The following is a 14,121-nucleotide window of genomic DNA, read 5'->3' as shown; positions in this document are numbered from 1 at the left end:
AAATTAGAGTGTTATGAAATTACATAATTGAGATTATAGAAGAACAACGAAAGTGTGCGGTTCTTTCTCGAAAAGAGTTTTAAGTTCTATGCACTAATGCTGCAGAACGAAAACTTCAAATCTCAATTTTGGACTTCTATAAAAATTTCAGAATCCAACACATATGTATACTTACTTTTACTAGTTAAATTTGGTGTCCTTATAGTAAAGTTTCTTATGTAATGTTCACCAAATGCCAAGATAGTTAGCAAACTTATTGTTGTCACTTCAATAACTAATTATAGAACTCACATTACTATTACTCCCTTGGCTTACACTGTTTTCTTATTAGTTGTTCCAAAAAGAATGATAGGTTCTTATATTTCCTTAATGAGAAGCTCTTATAGCCACACAAATACGAAGACTTGTTTAAGATAACTAGTTTCAAAATTTATGTAGCTACCCAATTTTATAACATATTTAAGACCACAAGTTTCAAAAACTTTCGTTTCTTCATTAAACTTTGTGCCAAGTCAAGTATGACCAACAAAGTGAAAGGAGGGTGTAGAAGTTAACTTTTTGGGATTAAAGTTATAAACACAATGTAAAGATTTTTTATACTATCAATGCATCACATTTTAACTCGTGATTAATTGTAACACTCGACTAATGCATTTATCTTAGACATTAACCAATAATTACTGACAAGCGACATGATTGTCTAAATATTTTATAAAACGTCAGTGCACGAAACTTAATTATCTGAAACACATGGTCACTTACTAAAGAGAACTCCCCTAGAAGCACTGAGTCTGAGGAAGCTGATAACTACAAGAAAAATGGTCATTAGCGACGAGAATTTTGGTCCCTAAAAAATCAATTCTGTTCCTTGAAAGTCAATAGCGACCGGAAAAATCTGGTCGCCACCCCGCCGCTATAGTCTCCGCCGCTAAACGTTAATAGCGACGAGTTTTCTCATCTGGTCCTAAAAGGTATTTCGCCATCAGTAATATTCTGGTCCCTAGAACAGTTTTAAGGACCATATTTTTGGTCTCTAAATATGGGTGTTTGGTCGCATTTTGTTGCATACAATTTATTGGCGATCACGTTTTCTGGTCCTAAAAGTCTTTTAAGACAAGGCGTTATCTAGTCACTAAAAGGATCAGAAGCCAGTACTAAATACATTAAAAACATATTTCAATCCCATTTCATCACAATATTATACAACTTACAGCACAAGAAATCAATTGGATTTCAACAATATATTCAATAATAACCATTATTTCATACATATAATTAACTTCAAAACATGGATTAACATGTCATTAGGGTCATGGTACAACTATGATTCAAAGTTACCATACTACTTACACAAACTCTTAGTGAAAAAGCTAGCATCCATAGCAAAAAATACAAAATATTGCCTAGCAGTCCTTGCAAAATGATAACTAACTCTTCAACCTTCATGAAGTCTTCAAAATCTACATCTTGACTTGTAAACTCTAAGTCTCCAAAACTTGCAAAATATATAAAATATATACAATAAAAAACTATAAAGATGAACAAGAAAATTGGTTAAATAATGAATTAAGTCTAATAGTAACTTAACCACTCACGTGTCAAATATATCAAGTGTAATTATATGCACCTTCAAAGTTGAGACATCAATCCAAAAGGGGCTGCAAAAAGTATAAACAATAATAAATTAGAATGTCAACCAAACAATGTTAGAGAAAAAGCTGACATTCTATTTAAACTTGACACTTATTATAAAAAAATAGAGAAGTGTAATATGATTGATTTAAAAGATCGTGAATTACGTCTAAATTTATAATACGAACACTTTCTTTGTGGCTTTGCATTCACAAAGCAAAATGACACAGAACCCAGCATTGTGCACAGAGCTGACCGAGTAGGTTTACCTTCTATGATGCTCCCCAAAATTGAGGAGTATTTCATAGTTCTTGTATTGCTGTAATCTCGTTTACCTGTACTACTCCCTGGTTATACTAAGCCTTTCCCAGGGAATCCCTTGAAAGACTTTGCCTCAGCAGCAGAAATATCTTGCATTTTATTATTCTAATCCACAAGTAGACAAGTAACATATTGAAGTTAAAATGTTTAACACTCACACAACTGCAAAAATCTAACAAGTCTGTCGTCTAAATGAACAAATATATTTTCAGGAAGGAGCACAGACCATCATGTCGCTGCTGTTAACTAATCATCCATATCATCTATAGCTTCCATGTCATATCATCTTCCATGTATTCAGCATCATCCCCTGGTTAGTGGGACATATTTTATTCCTATTAAATCATTGGTGAAAGTTAAATACACCAGAATTGAGATATTGTGCAAGGATATGTATATCCAAATCTTACATTATCTGACACACATTGTGCCTAAAAAAAAATTACAGAAAAAATGGAAGATACAAAGAACCAAGGAGGCATGTAACAATACATCCTCTTCTTCTCTCTATCCAGGCATCTAACAAAAAGGAGCTACTTATCAAATTCAATTTCATCCATAGGAAGATTATAAGAAAGGTGAGCATCGGGAATATAAATACTTAATCCAATTTGCATAAAGGATCATAACAAGTAAACTACAATTGCTGAAATAAAATATTCAACTCTATTTTAATATGGTTCAAAAGGTAGAGAAGCCTTTGATCCTAAATCAAAATAGTGACTAAATTCCCTAGCCAAACTCCAGTGCCAAACTCAGTACATCTTCAGCAACAAACAAGTTGATTTTCACTCACTAGCTTGCAGGAATCACGAAGCTTGATCTAAAACTGGAAATTTTGGGCAGAAATAGTTTGCTTAAGTTGCAAATTTTTTTGGTATTTCTGGTAGCTATTGGATCAAGCTAGATAGTAATACGGTTACGAAACTGGGCAGGATAGTCACATGTATTAGAAATTGTGTAAGAAAGTTGAAATTGTGCAATGCCGAAGTTACTCTGCTCAGTTCAGTTCCTACTAGCTTGATGATTCTAGTTTAACCCAAAGCAGCCCCAACTGATTTTCAGAAAGATATAAACAAGTTCTTACACCCTTTACACTTCAGATAATACTCATCTTTCTTGTTAAATAATAAAAAGCTATTTGATCGGGAAAGGTCTTGTTCGTGGTGGCAAGAGAGCGGGGATTTAGTAATGGGATAATGGCCCTATCTTGTTCCACAAATTTTCCAACAAGTTCCAGGTTTCACATAGTGAAATCGAAACAGTGAACAATTCTCAATAGCTTTTAACAGTAAACGACAATCCAAACAGAAGCTATTAATCAATTCTTAGCTCTTAATTTCAGCTCAATTGACAAATCACTAAATCATTCTTCGACAGCAAAATCTGCAAATTTTACAAGTAATCCAACAGCCAATTATCAACTCTTTCGAAATTATCAATGTTCCTATGTTTTTTCCAGATTTTCAATTCAAATTCCTCAATCCACTATATATAAGCAGCAAATTAGAACTTCAATAGCAATTAGAGAGCTATGTTCAGTCAACTCCTAGTTCAGTTTTTCCCAACTCAAGATTAAGCTCCAAGTATTGTCAACAATGGGAATTTAACTTCACCTCACAATCCAACTAAATTCGATTCACAACAGAAGGACAAAGATGAATTTCAATTCACATCCCAGAAAACCAAACTCAAAGCAGGAACAGCGCATAACTAGACAATTTATACACTATTCATGATCTAGTATCTCCCTTAAATCGCCCCAGCCCTCTCCCTAAATGGGGGAAAAGTAAAGAAGTTGGGAACAAAATGGAATCAGCATAGAAATTACTAGGAGTGGATAAAGAGAAAAATGAAAATATAAAGATTGATCTAGATTATAAGAAGAATATCATTTCAATGGGGCAACATCCCTCATGAAGCAACCACCACTTTCATCACAAGATAACCTTGACAACCACTGCATCAAGGTCAGATATCTTCAAAAACTCTAGTAGAACCACAAATACAACAGTAATGTACTTACTCAAGAAAGATACTTGAGGAGAAACCAACAACATTTAGTATCTCTTTCAACGTGTTCAACTATAATATACCACATTCCCAAAGCGCACACAAGAAAGAGATTCCAATATTTCCCCAAAAATATGTCTTAGAACCATTAACCAAAAACTAAACTTACCAACTCCAATTCTACATTTTCACAAAGACTGTCCACAAATAAATCTTCTACTTTTTGTATAACTTCAATCTGTCTACTACTGCGCGAGCAACAAACAATTTTCTCCACTACATGAAATTGTCACAGTTTAATAAATACATGTTTGATTTATGTTAGCAAACTCAGTTAAGCACCTCATCAATATCAATTGGTTATAGGTACAGGCCTGCTGATTAAATCTTCCTTGTAGTACATAAAGGGGTGGTTAATAATCATATTTGATATGAGTATAATAATCATTATAAAATAAGCCCCTAATAACCCCAGCAGAAACAGGAATAACATGTATCCATCAACAAAATGAAGTGCAATGATGAAAATAAATACCCAAAATCACTCATTGCGTCCTTAAATGAAATGAAGTGAAACCCAAAAGCATTAATAGCAAAACCCAGCATGTCTAAAATAGAAATTTGAGAAATTAAATCAAGTCTAAAATAGTGAGTCGAAGAAAGAAACCACCAAATAAAATGACACACATACAAGCATAGCTGAAGCAGATCAGGAAAATAAAATTGAGGAAAGTAAACTTACGACTTTCAAGCAAATGCTCCTAGAAGCTGCTTGAACTATATTAAAACAGCTCGTTCCCGTTTACGGTGTCTAAAGTGAATATCACATAAGCTCTTCTTCCCAAAACGTCTGACCTACGCCCTTACCATGAAAATCAGCTTCGTGAATCACAAAATCCAAACTCAATCGCACAGCACGACGAACCCAAAGAACCAACAACAACAACAACAACAAGCCCAGTAAAGAACCCAAAGAACCAAAATACAAAAATTATCCAAAATAACTCACCAAAATCAAAAAATCATGAACCCGTGAGAAGTAGCGAAAAACAGTTTGAGGACAGAAATTATCAATTTGAATGAAGAAATCAAGGACGAATTTCACTAAAATATTTTGGCTAGAGCCCTTTTATTAACAACACTAGGTTTTCCTAGTCAAGAATGTATTGCATGACAAGAGATATCAGAATGTCTAGAGGGTTATTGGTATGCTTCAAATTAAAAAATATGTCTCACCTCAGGGTGGGATTTAAAGAAATCCAAAATCCGATCGCGGAAGACGTCCCACAGTTGTACATTGCCACTAGAAAATTTCAGCTTCTCATCAACTTCAACTCCGTTAGCATTTAACGTAATATGAAGATCAGGCTTCATACAGCTTGTTCGTTCATCGAACACAAGCATCCTTTTTATCTCAATCGCCTCGGGTAAAAGAAACTTCATCTGCGCTAAGTGATTGTAAGTAAACTTCCTGCACTATCAACAGAAAGCCACACAATGAAGCCATAATTCATAGCCAAATCATCAGTAAATGCACTCACAATTCAGTTTTTATGTGTTCTTTGATTTGCATAAATAACCACTTTTTTATGGCAAACTGGCAAGACCACATGGTCTAAAGTTTATTTAAGTGTCTTAACGTGACTAGGCACGGAGTTTAAGAAATAAAGAGAGACTGTTGAATCTTGTGGTCCTAAATTAAAGATGTATATAACGAACTAAAATGCTCTTTGAATCTTGTGGTAATAAACTTGCAATGTCGAATGTTGGAATTGTCAGCTTACTAAAAATAGAAAGAAGCATTCTTTTTGGATAAGTAACATTTGCTGAAATTTTAGTGTTTATCAACATTTAATAAACAGAATTTTTTGAATACATTGTTTGTTTTGCTTATCAAATTCTAGAAATAGATCCACATTATATAAAATCCAAAAAACAAAAAAAAAAAAAAAAAAAAAAAAAAAAAAAAAAAACTTACTTTTATAGTAGCTTCACTGGATTATATGAAACTTTAGCTGAAGAACATTCAGAAACACATTCGGATCGGGTTTCCGGAGCTTCTGTGCGGAGGTAGATGATGGATCATTCGGGTCGGATCCGATTCGGAGTTTCTTCTTTGACTTGAATGTATGTAATAGTGAAGAAGGTTCAGTAGATGACTCCATTGATAATGAGAAATAGTAATAAAATAAAATAAACCATTGTTTGTTTATAAGCAAAAATAAAAAAATGATGAGAGGGCTAGATCCATCTACCTTGGGGTTCCATATATAATTTTTCTGGCGGGAAATCTGACATGCTGATGTAATAGATTTGGCCCAAAATAAATTAAAATGTGTTTACCTTGTCAAAAAAAAAAAAAGCTGGAAGGGCCCACTTACTGTAATTAGTGAACTTTGGATTGTTGTAATTTGGTATGGACAGATATAGTTCTTTTCTTTTTCTCTTTTTTGAGTAGAGTTAATAGCACTTTTAGTCTTGATAAAATATTTAGAAGATAATTAAATTGTATACTTTGGATTTTTTTTTAAGGAATATTCACGAATTTATCATAATTGTTAACTTTCAACGGCGATGTATCTAGTGAAAAATATGGCTTTTCGGGTGTTTTGGAGGTCCATGGATCCATAGATGGAGCCCCGGTAGATGATGCATCATTCGGGTCGGATCCATTGATAATGAGAAATAGTAATAAATATAATAAAATAAAATAAACACGAAATCCGTTTATAAGCAAAAATAAAGAAAATGACGTGAATAGATGGAGATGAATGTACGGTGTTTTATATAATTGGGTTAATTCAAAATATGTATGATTTATAGTACCAAATGTTCATTTTTCTGGCGGGAAAGTCTTCCATTCTTTTCTAAATTTTGTGTCACATAAATTGGGACAAAGGGAGTAATAAACTGGTGTTGTTACTTTATATATTTGAACGTAATATAATTCTAAAAATTGTTCAAATATACTAAACATATTTCATACATAAAGGAACTTAAACACTCATTTCACTGAATTAAAGATTAAATGTGCTTTGTCAAGCATTACAAGGATCAAAATCAAATTTTATCAATAACGGAGGGACAAAAAGTGCCATGTCTCTTTTAGGTAACACTGTTATCTTTTTATATTGTCTGAAGCTGCCTTTACTAAACAATTAAATGTTTTGGAATCGGTAATAATGAAAGAATGGTCTCTGATTTATAAATTTTTGTTTTATATGAACAACAATTATAGGTAGATTTAAAAAAATACCAATCTGTTTAAGCAAAAATTAAGAAATTAATGAGAATTTGCAGAGCTATATACAATGTTGTATTAAATTTGTATTAATATTATATGAAAGTTGTATACAATGTTGTTGTACTTGTATTAAATTTCATATACATTTGGAAGCGAGATTCAAAATTGTAATATTTAGTTAAGCATATTTAAATTGTATACTTTTGATTTTTTTTTTCTTTTTAGGAATATTCACGAATTTATCATAATTGTTAACGTTCAACTACTTATGTATCTACTTTCTCTGTTCAAAAAAGATTGTCCTACTTTTCTTATTAGTTTGTCCCAAAAAAATTGTCATCTTTCTATATTTAGAAACAATTTAACTTTACGAGATGACTTACAGCCATACAAATATCTAAGGTTTATTTTGGACTACACATTTCAAAAGTCTTCATTTTTTTCTTAAACTCCTTGCTAAATCAAACTAGGACAATCATTTTGGGACAGAGGGAATATATGTTATACTCCTTCTGTCCTAATTTATGTGTTACCTTTTCCTTTTTAGTTCATTCCAAATAGAATGTCACCTTTATACAATTGGAAACAACTTAATTCAAAATTCACCCTTAGTGAATTGATTTATAGTCACCAAATGTTCAAAATTTGTTTTGGCCACAAATTTAGAAAGTCTTCCATTCTTTTCTAAATTTTGTGCCAGGAGTAATAAACTAATGTTGTTACTTTATATATTTGAACGTAATATAATTCTAAAAATTGTTCAAATATACTAAACATATTTCGTACATAAAAGAACTTAAACACTCATTTCACCGAATTAAAGATTAAATGTGCTTTGTCAAGTATTGCAAATACTAAAATCAAATTTTATCAATAACGGAGGAACAAAAAGTGCCAAATCTCTTTTACGTAACACTGTGTAGACAATAAAATTCGTGTCAAGAAAATAATAATCAAGACAGGAAAATATCGCAACAATCGTAGTATTTGATTTCAGAATATGAGTGTTACAATCTCTATGATTCCTCTGATTCGTCTTTTCAACAATAAATTCAAGGGCTTTTGAGCTTGATCTTGAACTTGATGGATTTGATTTCGACTTGGACTTGAATTCAAGGGCTTTTGAGCTTGGTCTTGAATCTTCGTCTGGATCTCTAGGACTTCTAGAGAAATAATTGAATGCTTGAATGCTTTCAGCTTGTAGAGAAATCTGCGGCGTTTGACAAGAAAACCTGTCGTAGCATTTTGTGACGTGAAAGGGTCGACGTATCAAGGTAATATATCGAAAACTCTTTTACATTCACAATTAGTTCTTTATCAATTACATCTATACTAAACTTTATTTTGTGTGTTGTGAGGATATCTACCACTCATATTAGTGGTGTGTTGATCAACCCGACATTTCAAAAAGCAAACGTGCTGCAAAATTGGTAATATATGATATTATTTGTTCACCCAAAATGTTACTACTTACAGTTTAGTTATAAAATACTTGATAAACCAATAAATTTCATATTTCATTACAGGCATGATTATTTGAAAGCGCAATTGCTGAAGAGATGCATGAAGTTGGAACTATTGCTGCAATTGAAATCGAGGAAGACGCAATAGAGGTGCAGAAAAAACACACGAAGAAAACAAGGGATTGTGGAGACAAAGAAGACCCTCATTCAATAATTTATAAGAAAATCAAAATAGAAAAGGATTAGGGATTTATTGTTTTTTGTCATTCCGTAGACATTCATTATCTTTTTTATGAGTAGATTTCCCGTAGTCTTTATTTAATTCTCTTATGATATTGCAGTATACTTTCGTTAGTCTATAATATGTTACTCCCTCCCTCCCACAATAAGTGTCATCTTAGTTAAAACCATGCATATTAAGAAACCAATAATGCAATGTAAAGTTTACTAAACTACCCTTATATACCAAGTTACTATGTGTCCTTGTCTTGAATACATAAACTTGCTACTTTTTGTCTAAGGATAGAGTTGGAAAAAAACTAGTCAATTTATGTCTTGGTTTCCTAAAATGACTTATTATGGGAATTTTTTTTTGCTAAAGTGATACTTATTATGGGACAGAAGGAGTACTATTTAAGGTTCTTTGAGAATTATATTTAGTAATTTGGTCAATTTAGGATATCTATTTTACACATATATTGGCAGCAATGCATGCTTTTCTTCTAGTGTCATTGAAGTCGATCTATGTTTTCTACATTGCTCATGTAAATAACTTGGCATAGTAAAACAAACCCGTAAAGATAGCCTTTGGTATTGTAGAATTTGAGATGGTAACAGACAAAATAATTGCTTACTAACACCTTCCCCCTCTTTAGTCCGAGCTTGGGAACGGCTAATGTAACGGACGGAGTTATGATGATCACCTAAACACAATCTAGCAACAAGTAGATCAAACTACAAAAGAACACAAGGAGAACCACTGTTAATGTACTTTCAGGACAACATCATATCGAACAAACAAAAGACTTTAATAAAATTTATTCAGCGAAACGACACAATCGTGAAAACAAAGCCGGGAAACAACTTGAAAATAAGCTGATTACACAAAAGTAATGAGTGGGATGAATAGATTAAAAGGAACAGATTGGCTCAACAAGGATAAAGAGAGCAATAAATGCAGCAAAGGGTCTAGAATATTTACACCATAAAGTCAATCCACCAGTCATTTACAGAGACTTGACGTCCTCAAACATTTTGCTGGATAAGGAGTATAATGCAAAATTATCAGATTTTGGATTAGCAAAACTTGGACCAATGGGTGATAATTCCCTTATGTCTTCCAGAGTTATGGGAACTTATGATTATTGTGCTCCAGAGTATCAACGAACAGGACTACTTACTATTAAATCAGATGTTTAACAGTTCACATACTGGCTTAATCAGCCAATCCAATAGCTTCACCTTATTTTACACTGTCCATGTTATAAAAGAAAATACTGAAGAAAATTTGCAAGCTACCATACAGGCAAACAAGAAACAAGGGAATGAACTAATTGACAGAAAACGAACAGCTTTACAATTAACAGAAACAGTGATATTCAGATAAACAAAAAAGTATTTTCTATGTTTAGGTAAATATATATATTTTTCCCTAATTTCGTGCATTTGTCGCCTAACAAAAAAGTAATTCAAATAAGGTGAGTGTTCATCAATTTTAGCTTACTCTTTCAATTAAATTTTTGTGTTATAACTCATTTCACTGCAACTTTAATATAATTTATATCGTTTATACTACTTCCATGGGACACACGTGCAATGCACGTGTCTAAAACTAGTGAAGTAAAAATTGAGGCGTGGCATGAATTTGCTCAACGAAACAACTAAAGTAACTTGAAAGTGAAAATCAAAAGAACTTAAAGGTATATAAAACTGAGATGTCCACTCCTCAACAGTGCGAACAAGGTCTTAATTTCTTACAGTGACATTTTTTCCAAACACCTGGCACTTTGTATAACGATATTCACAAAAAAAAAAAAAAAAAAAAAAAAAGACATCCATAACACCATGCATATCCATTAATCAAGACAGGCCAAGAAGAAGGTCAAAAGAAAAAAGTAGTTCAAGCTCATCAGCAAGAGTTGCAGAGCGAAGGCAAGAACCAAAACAAATAGTGTTTATATGCATTGATAGTCTAAAGAAGCCAAAAAAAAAAAAAAAATCAGAGGCAGCATATGGGTGCTCGTAAAGACAGAGGATGAATAAAATGACAGAAAACACAAAAGGCAAATGACACAGAGAAGAGCAAATGGAGAAAAAATTAGAAGAACAGATTGTGTTTGTTATGTGAGGTACGATGTAAAATGTCTGATCATTATTCTGATGGAATAATACAAAGTCAAATGATTGTATAGAAAGATGCTTCCAAGCCAATTTTACTACTCCTATTTAATACTCAACGGGGCCATAACATGGGGAGTTCCTTGCCCGTCCAAATAAATTTTAAATTTTCTAGGCAATGTGTACGAACAATGAATAATGCTGTAGTTGCTAATGTCAATCGGCATTTGATGTTATTGTTTTACTTGGTCCAAAAAGAAGAAACTAAACAAAAATATACTTAACTCTATAGTAAACACTACGACAAATACTCAACAATAGGGAGGATGATTGTATTTAACAAACTGAAATAAGAAATTACAATTGGAAAACTAAGAAATGAAACAGTAAGCAAAGAATGGGGATGACAAGCTTAGACTCGAAGAAAGGAGATGAGAATCAGGCAAGGAGAGGATCAACCCATTACTTTGGGATGGATTGAAATTTAAACAGTAACATTCTTTCCCTGTCCAAAACTTGTTCCTTGGATTAATACATGGTTATCAACTAGTAACATCTTAATAAAATAAAATAAAATAAAATAAAATAAAGAGCAGCAAAAGCAGTTGAAAATAACTCATTTTTAACTATTTTTAAAGAGAACAACATTTAAACACGGGCAGGAAAAAAGAACATTTAACTAAACATAACAACAGAGAAAACAGAACACATAAATGATTTAAACACACACAACTGTCCCTGGATTGAGCAAATGAACAAGAACAAATAGGAAGGAGGAAAAAAAATCAGGGGTGAAACTAAAGAGGAGTGGGCTGGAGCGGGTTTTTTCTATTGGGCTGAGTTATGGTTTCGTTTGGTTTTTTATGCTAGTGGAGAAATGAGGAACTGATTGGGGTTGGGAGACCAAATAAGGAAAAATGACCTAATAATACTAGTTAAGATCCTATATTACAAAACATAAGAATATTTTTTCTTATTTATGAAACGTAATAAGTTAATTATAAAACATACAAGATTTGGGTTATGCACAGATCCACGATTTTGAGCTAAAATTTAGGCATCCGATTTTGGGTTGAACTCTGGGCAGTTACTCATTTAATTCCATCATTTCAAAATATTTCTCTTTCTACAGAAATATTCTTAGTGTGATTTTCTCTCAATTTCAAACCACAGTTTTCTCCACTTCAAATCACGATTTCATCAAAGAGAATACACAATTTTGCCTTCTTCAATCACTCTTTCACCATTCTTACTGTTCATCGTTATTTTTGTGTATTAACAGTGTTATCGATCCTATACTGTTAGAGTTTATGTGTATTTCGTGTTCATTTGTTTTTGCGAAATAATGAGTAAAAAGTTTCAATGATTTTCCTCCCCGTAAAAGTCCTAGAATTGTGAGTTCAACGAGTCCTAAGATATGGCCAGAACCAAACACGAAACATTAAAGAAGACGATGAAGAAGAAAGTCAAGCCGAAAGGTATAAAAAAAATTGAGATTTATTTTATTTATTTTTACAGTTCGATTGTATGTATTGTGTATATAATTTATATATTTTAGTTCTAGAATATTTTCAGAGTTGGTTGTGTGGATAGTGTATATAAAGTGTTGTAGTTTTTTAAGGTGTTTTTATTTGTGTGTATGAAATGTGTATAATTTCTGTATACCTTAATATGATCAATCTATTTTGATTACTATTTTTTGAATTAAATGTGTATAAAAATGGGTTATACCACCTTTTGAGATGTGTATGGTTATTGATTGTATGAAATATATATAGATTTTGTATAGAAACTGGTGTGCATCAGAATAAAAATGTGTTTTGTTTATGTTTGTATGAAATATGTAGAATCTGTTACTTACTATTTATTCAGGAAAGAAATAAATAGGCTCAGCTAGTGTTATTACACTAACGTGGATGTTATCGATGAAATTAAGGCGCGTCTTAAGTTCATGGATTTCACTGTTTGATTATTTCTTGATTGAAGGTTCAGACATAGCTCATCCGCAACTTGAATGGGACGATATTTTCATGGTTAAGTTGAATGGGAAAAAGCTTTATTTTGGTATTAGAGAATTTGTCATTGTGACACAGTTTGAAAGGCGGCATAGACAACGATTTCGTCGCAAACTCCGAGGCATGGCATCGATGAATTTCCACTTTTTTGATCAAGCCAAAGTACCAAAAAAGCGGTTGGTTAGGGTCTTTCAAGATAAATCTTTGATTGAGGATGTCGCGACCCAACCGAAAAGTGCAAAAATAGTTATTAGAGTAACTAGCTGGTTTGTGTTTGATGTAAAAAGATGGTTTGTTGGTGACTTCTTATGTTTTCTTTGGACCCATCTTAGTTTTTTGCTTGTTTTGTTATGCAAATATTGTAATTCATTTTGCTATGAATATATCTAAATATAATATTATGTTCTTACCATTTTGAGATTCTACTTTGTTACTTCACTACTGATACATTTTACATACAATTTGGTATCATAGATTTATTTAGATATTCCACATGTATTTATTTCAAGCATGTTTAACAGATTTTTTTAATTTTAAAGGGATAAGGCACCATTTTTAACTATTTAAATATGTGTATAAAAGCAATAATTATGTTGATGTGGCAAAGAGAGTGTGTTTCACTCTCTTTGAGAGAGTGAGAAACATAAAAAAGGGGAAAACTTAATTTTTTTCTTAAAAATCTGCACTTTCTTAAAAATTTGAAAATAAATCTAGTCTTCCACATTTAGTTTTAAAAAACGGGGTTTCCACATATTAAGAAAATAATTAATTTTTTCAAAATTTTATAAAAATTCAATTTTTTTCACATTTTGGCAAGAGAAACATTTTTCCGGATTTTATTTGAAAAATAAAAGTGTCCTAAGAAAATGAAATCAAGATTTTTTAAGACATTTTAAAAAAATAATCAAGTTTTCCATATTTTTAACAAATCCATTTTTCCATATTTAAAAAAAAAAAAAATCATTTTTCAGTTTTTTTTTATTTTTCAAAAACATACAAAAAAAAAATCAATTTTTTTTTAAAAAGGGTTTTAAAAAGCCTTTTTTAAAAGAAAATTCGATTTTTTAATCCATGTTTTTAGTTTTTTTTTTTTTAA

General features: G+C 31.8%; 2 protein-coding genes and 2 long non-coding RNA genes across 6 annotated transcripts; 2 read left to right on the top strand and 2 right to left on the bottom strand.

The window, feature by feature from the left end:
• Window positions 1–1,155: 1,155 nt before the first annotated feature.
• Window positions 1,156–2,102, bottom strand: LOC132060994 (uncharacterized). 2 transcript variants are annotated; one of them, XR_009416077.1, is made up of 3 exons: window positions 1,902–2,102; window positions 1,596–1,658; window positions 1,156–1,487 (listed from the first exon to the last, which is right to left on the bottom strand). It is a non-coding gene; the product is annotated as an uncharacterized LOC132060994 (long non-coding RNA). The 2 variants fall into 2 exon arrangements; XR_009416078.1 differs by having other exon boundaries at window positions 1,596–2,102.
• A 948-nt stretch (window positions 2,103–3,050) lies between these two features.
• Window positions 3,051–5,717, bottom strand: LOC132060992 (CDT1-like protein a, chloroplastic). Its single transcript, XM_059453879.1, has 2 exons — window positions 5,203–5,717; window positions 3,051–3,339 (listed from the first exon to the last, which is right to left on the bottom strand). Exons 1-2 carry the CDS (start codon window positions 5,407–5,409, stop codon window positions 3,295–3,297), a joined length of 252 nt encoding a protein of 83 aa, XP_059309862.1. The 5' UTR covers window positions 5,410–5,717; the 3' UTR covers window positions 3,051–3,294.
• A 2,726-nt stretch (window positions 5,718–8,443) lies between these two features.
• Window positions 8,444–9,382, top strand: LOC132060991 (uncharacterized). Its single transcript, XR_009416076.1, has 3 exons — window positions 8,444–8,640; window positions 8,737–9,038; window positions 9,298–9,382. It is a non-coding gene; the product is annotated as an uncharacterized LOC132060991 (long non-coding RNA).
• A 2,612-nt stretch (window positions 9,383–11,994) lies between these two features.
• LOC132060990 (uncharacterized) lies at window positions 11,995–13,437 on the top strand. 2 transcript variants are annotated; one of them, XR_009416075.1, is made up of 2 exons: window positions 11,995–12,488; window positions 12,883–13,437. XR_009416075.1 is itself a non-coding variant. In XM_059453878.1 (2 exons), exons 1-2 carry the CDS (start codon window positions 12,428–12,430, stop codon window positions 13,413–13,415), a joined length of 480 nt encoding a protein of 159 aa, XP_059309861.1. In that variant the 5' UTR covers window positions 11,995–12,427; the 3' UTR covers window positions 13,416–13,437. The 2 variants fall into 2 exon arrangements, 1 of the variants encoding a protein (XP_059309861.1); XM_059453878.1 differs by having other exon boundaries at window positions 12,997–13,437.
• The last annotated feature ends 684 nt before the right edge of the window (window positions 13,438–14,121 follow it).

This window comes from Lycium ferocissimum, chromosome 6 (genome assembly GCF_029784015.1).
Source record: "Lycium ferocissimum isolate CSIRO_LF1 chromosome 6, AGI_CSIRO_Lferr_CH_V1, whole genome shotgun sequence".
Lineage (NCBI taxonomy): Eukaryota > Viridiplantae > Streptophyta > Magnoliopsida > Solanales > Solanaceae > Lycium > Lycium ferocissimum.
This window is presented reverse-complemented; position numbering and strand designations above follow the sequence as displayed.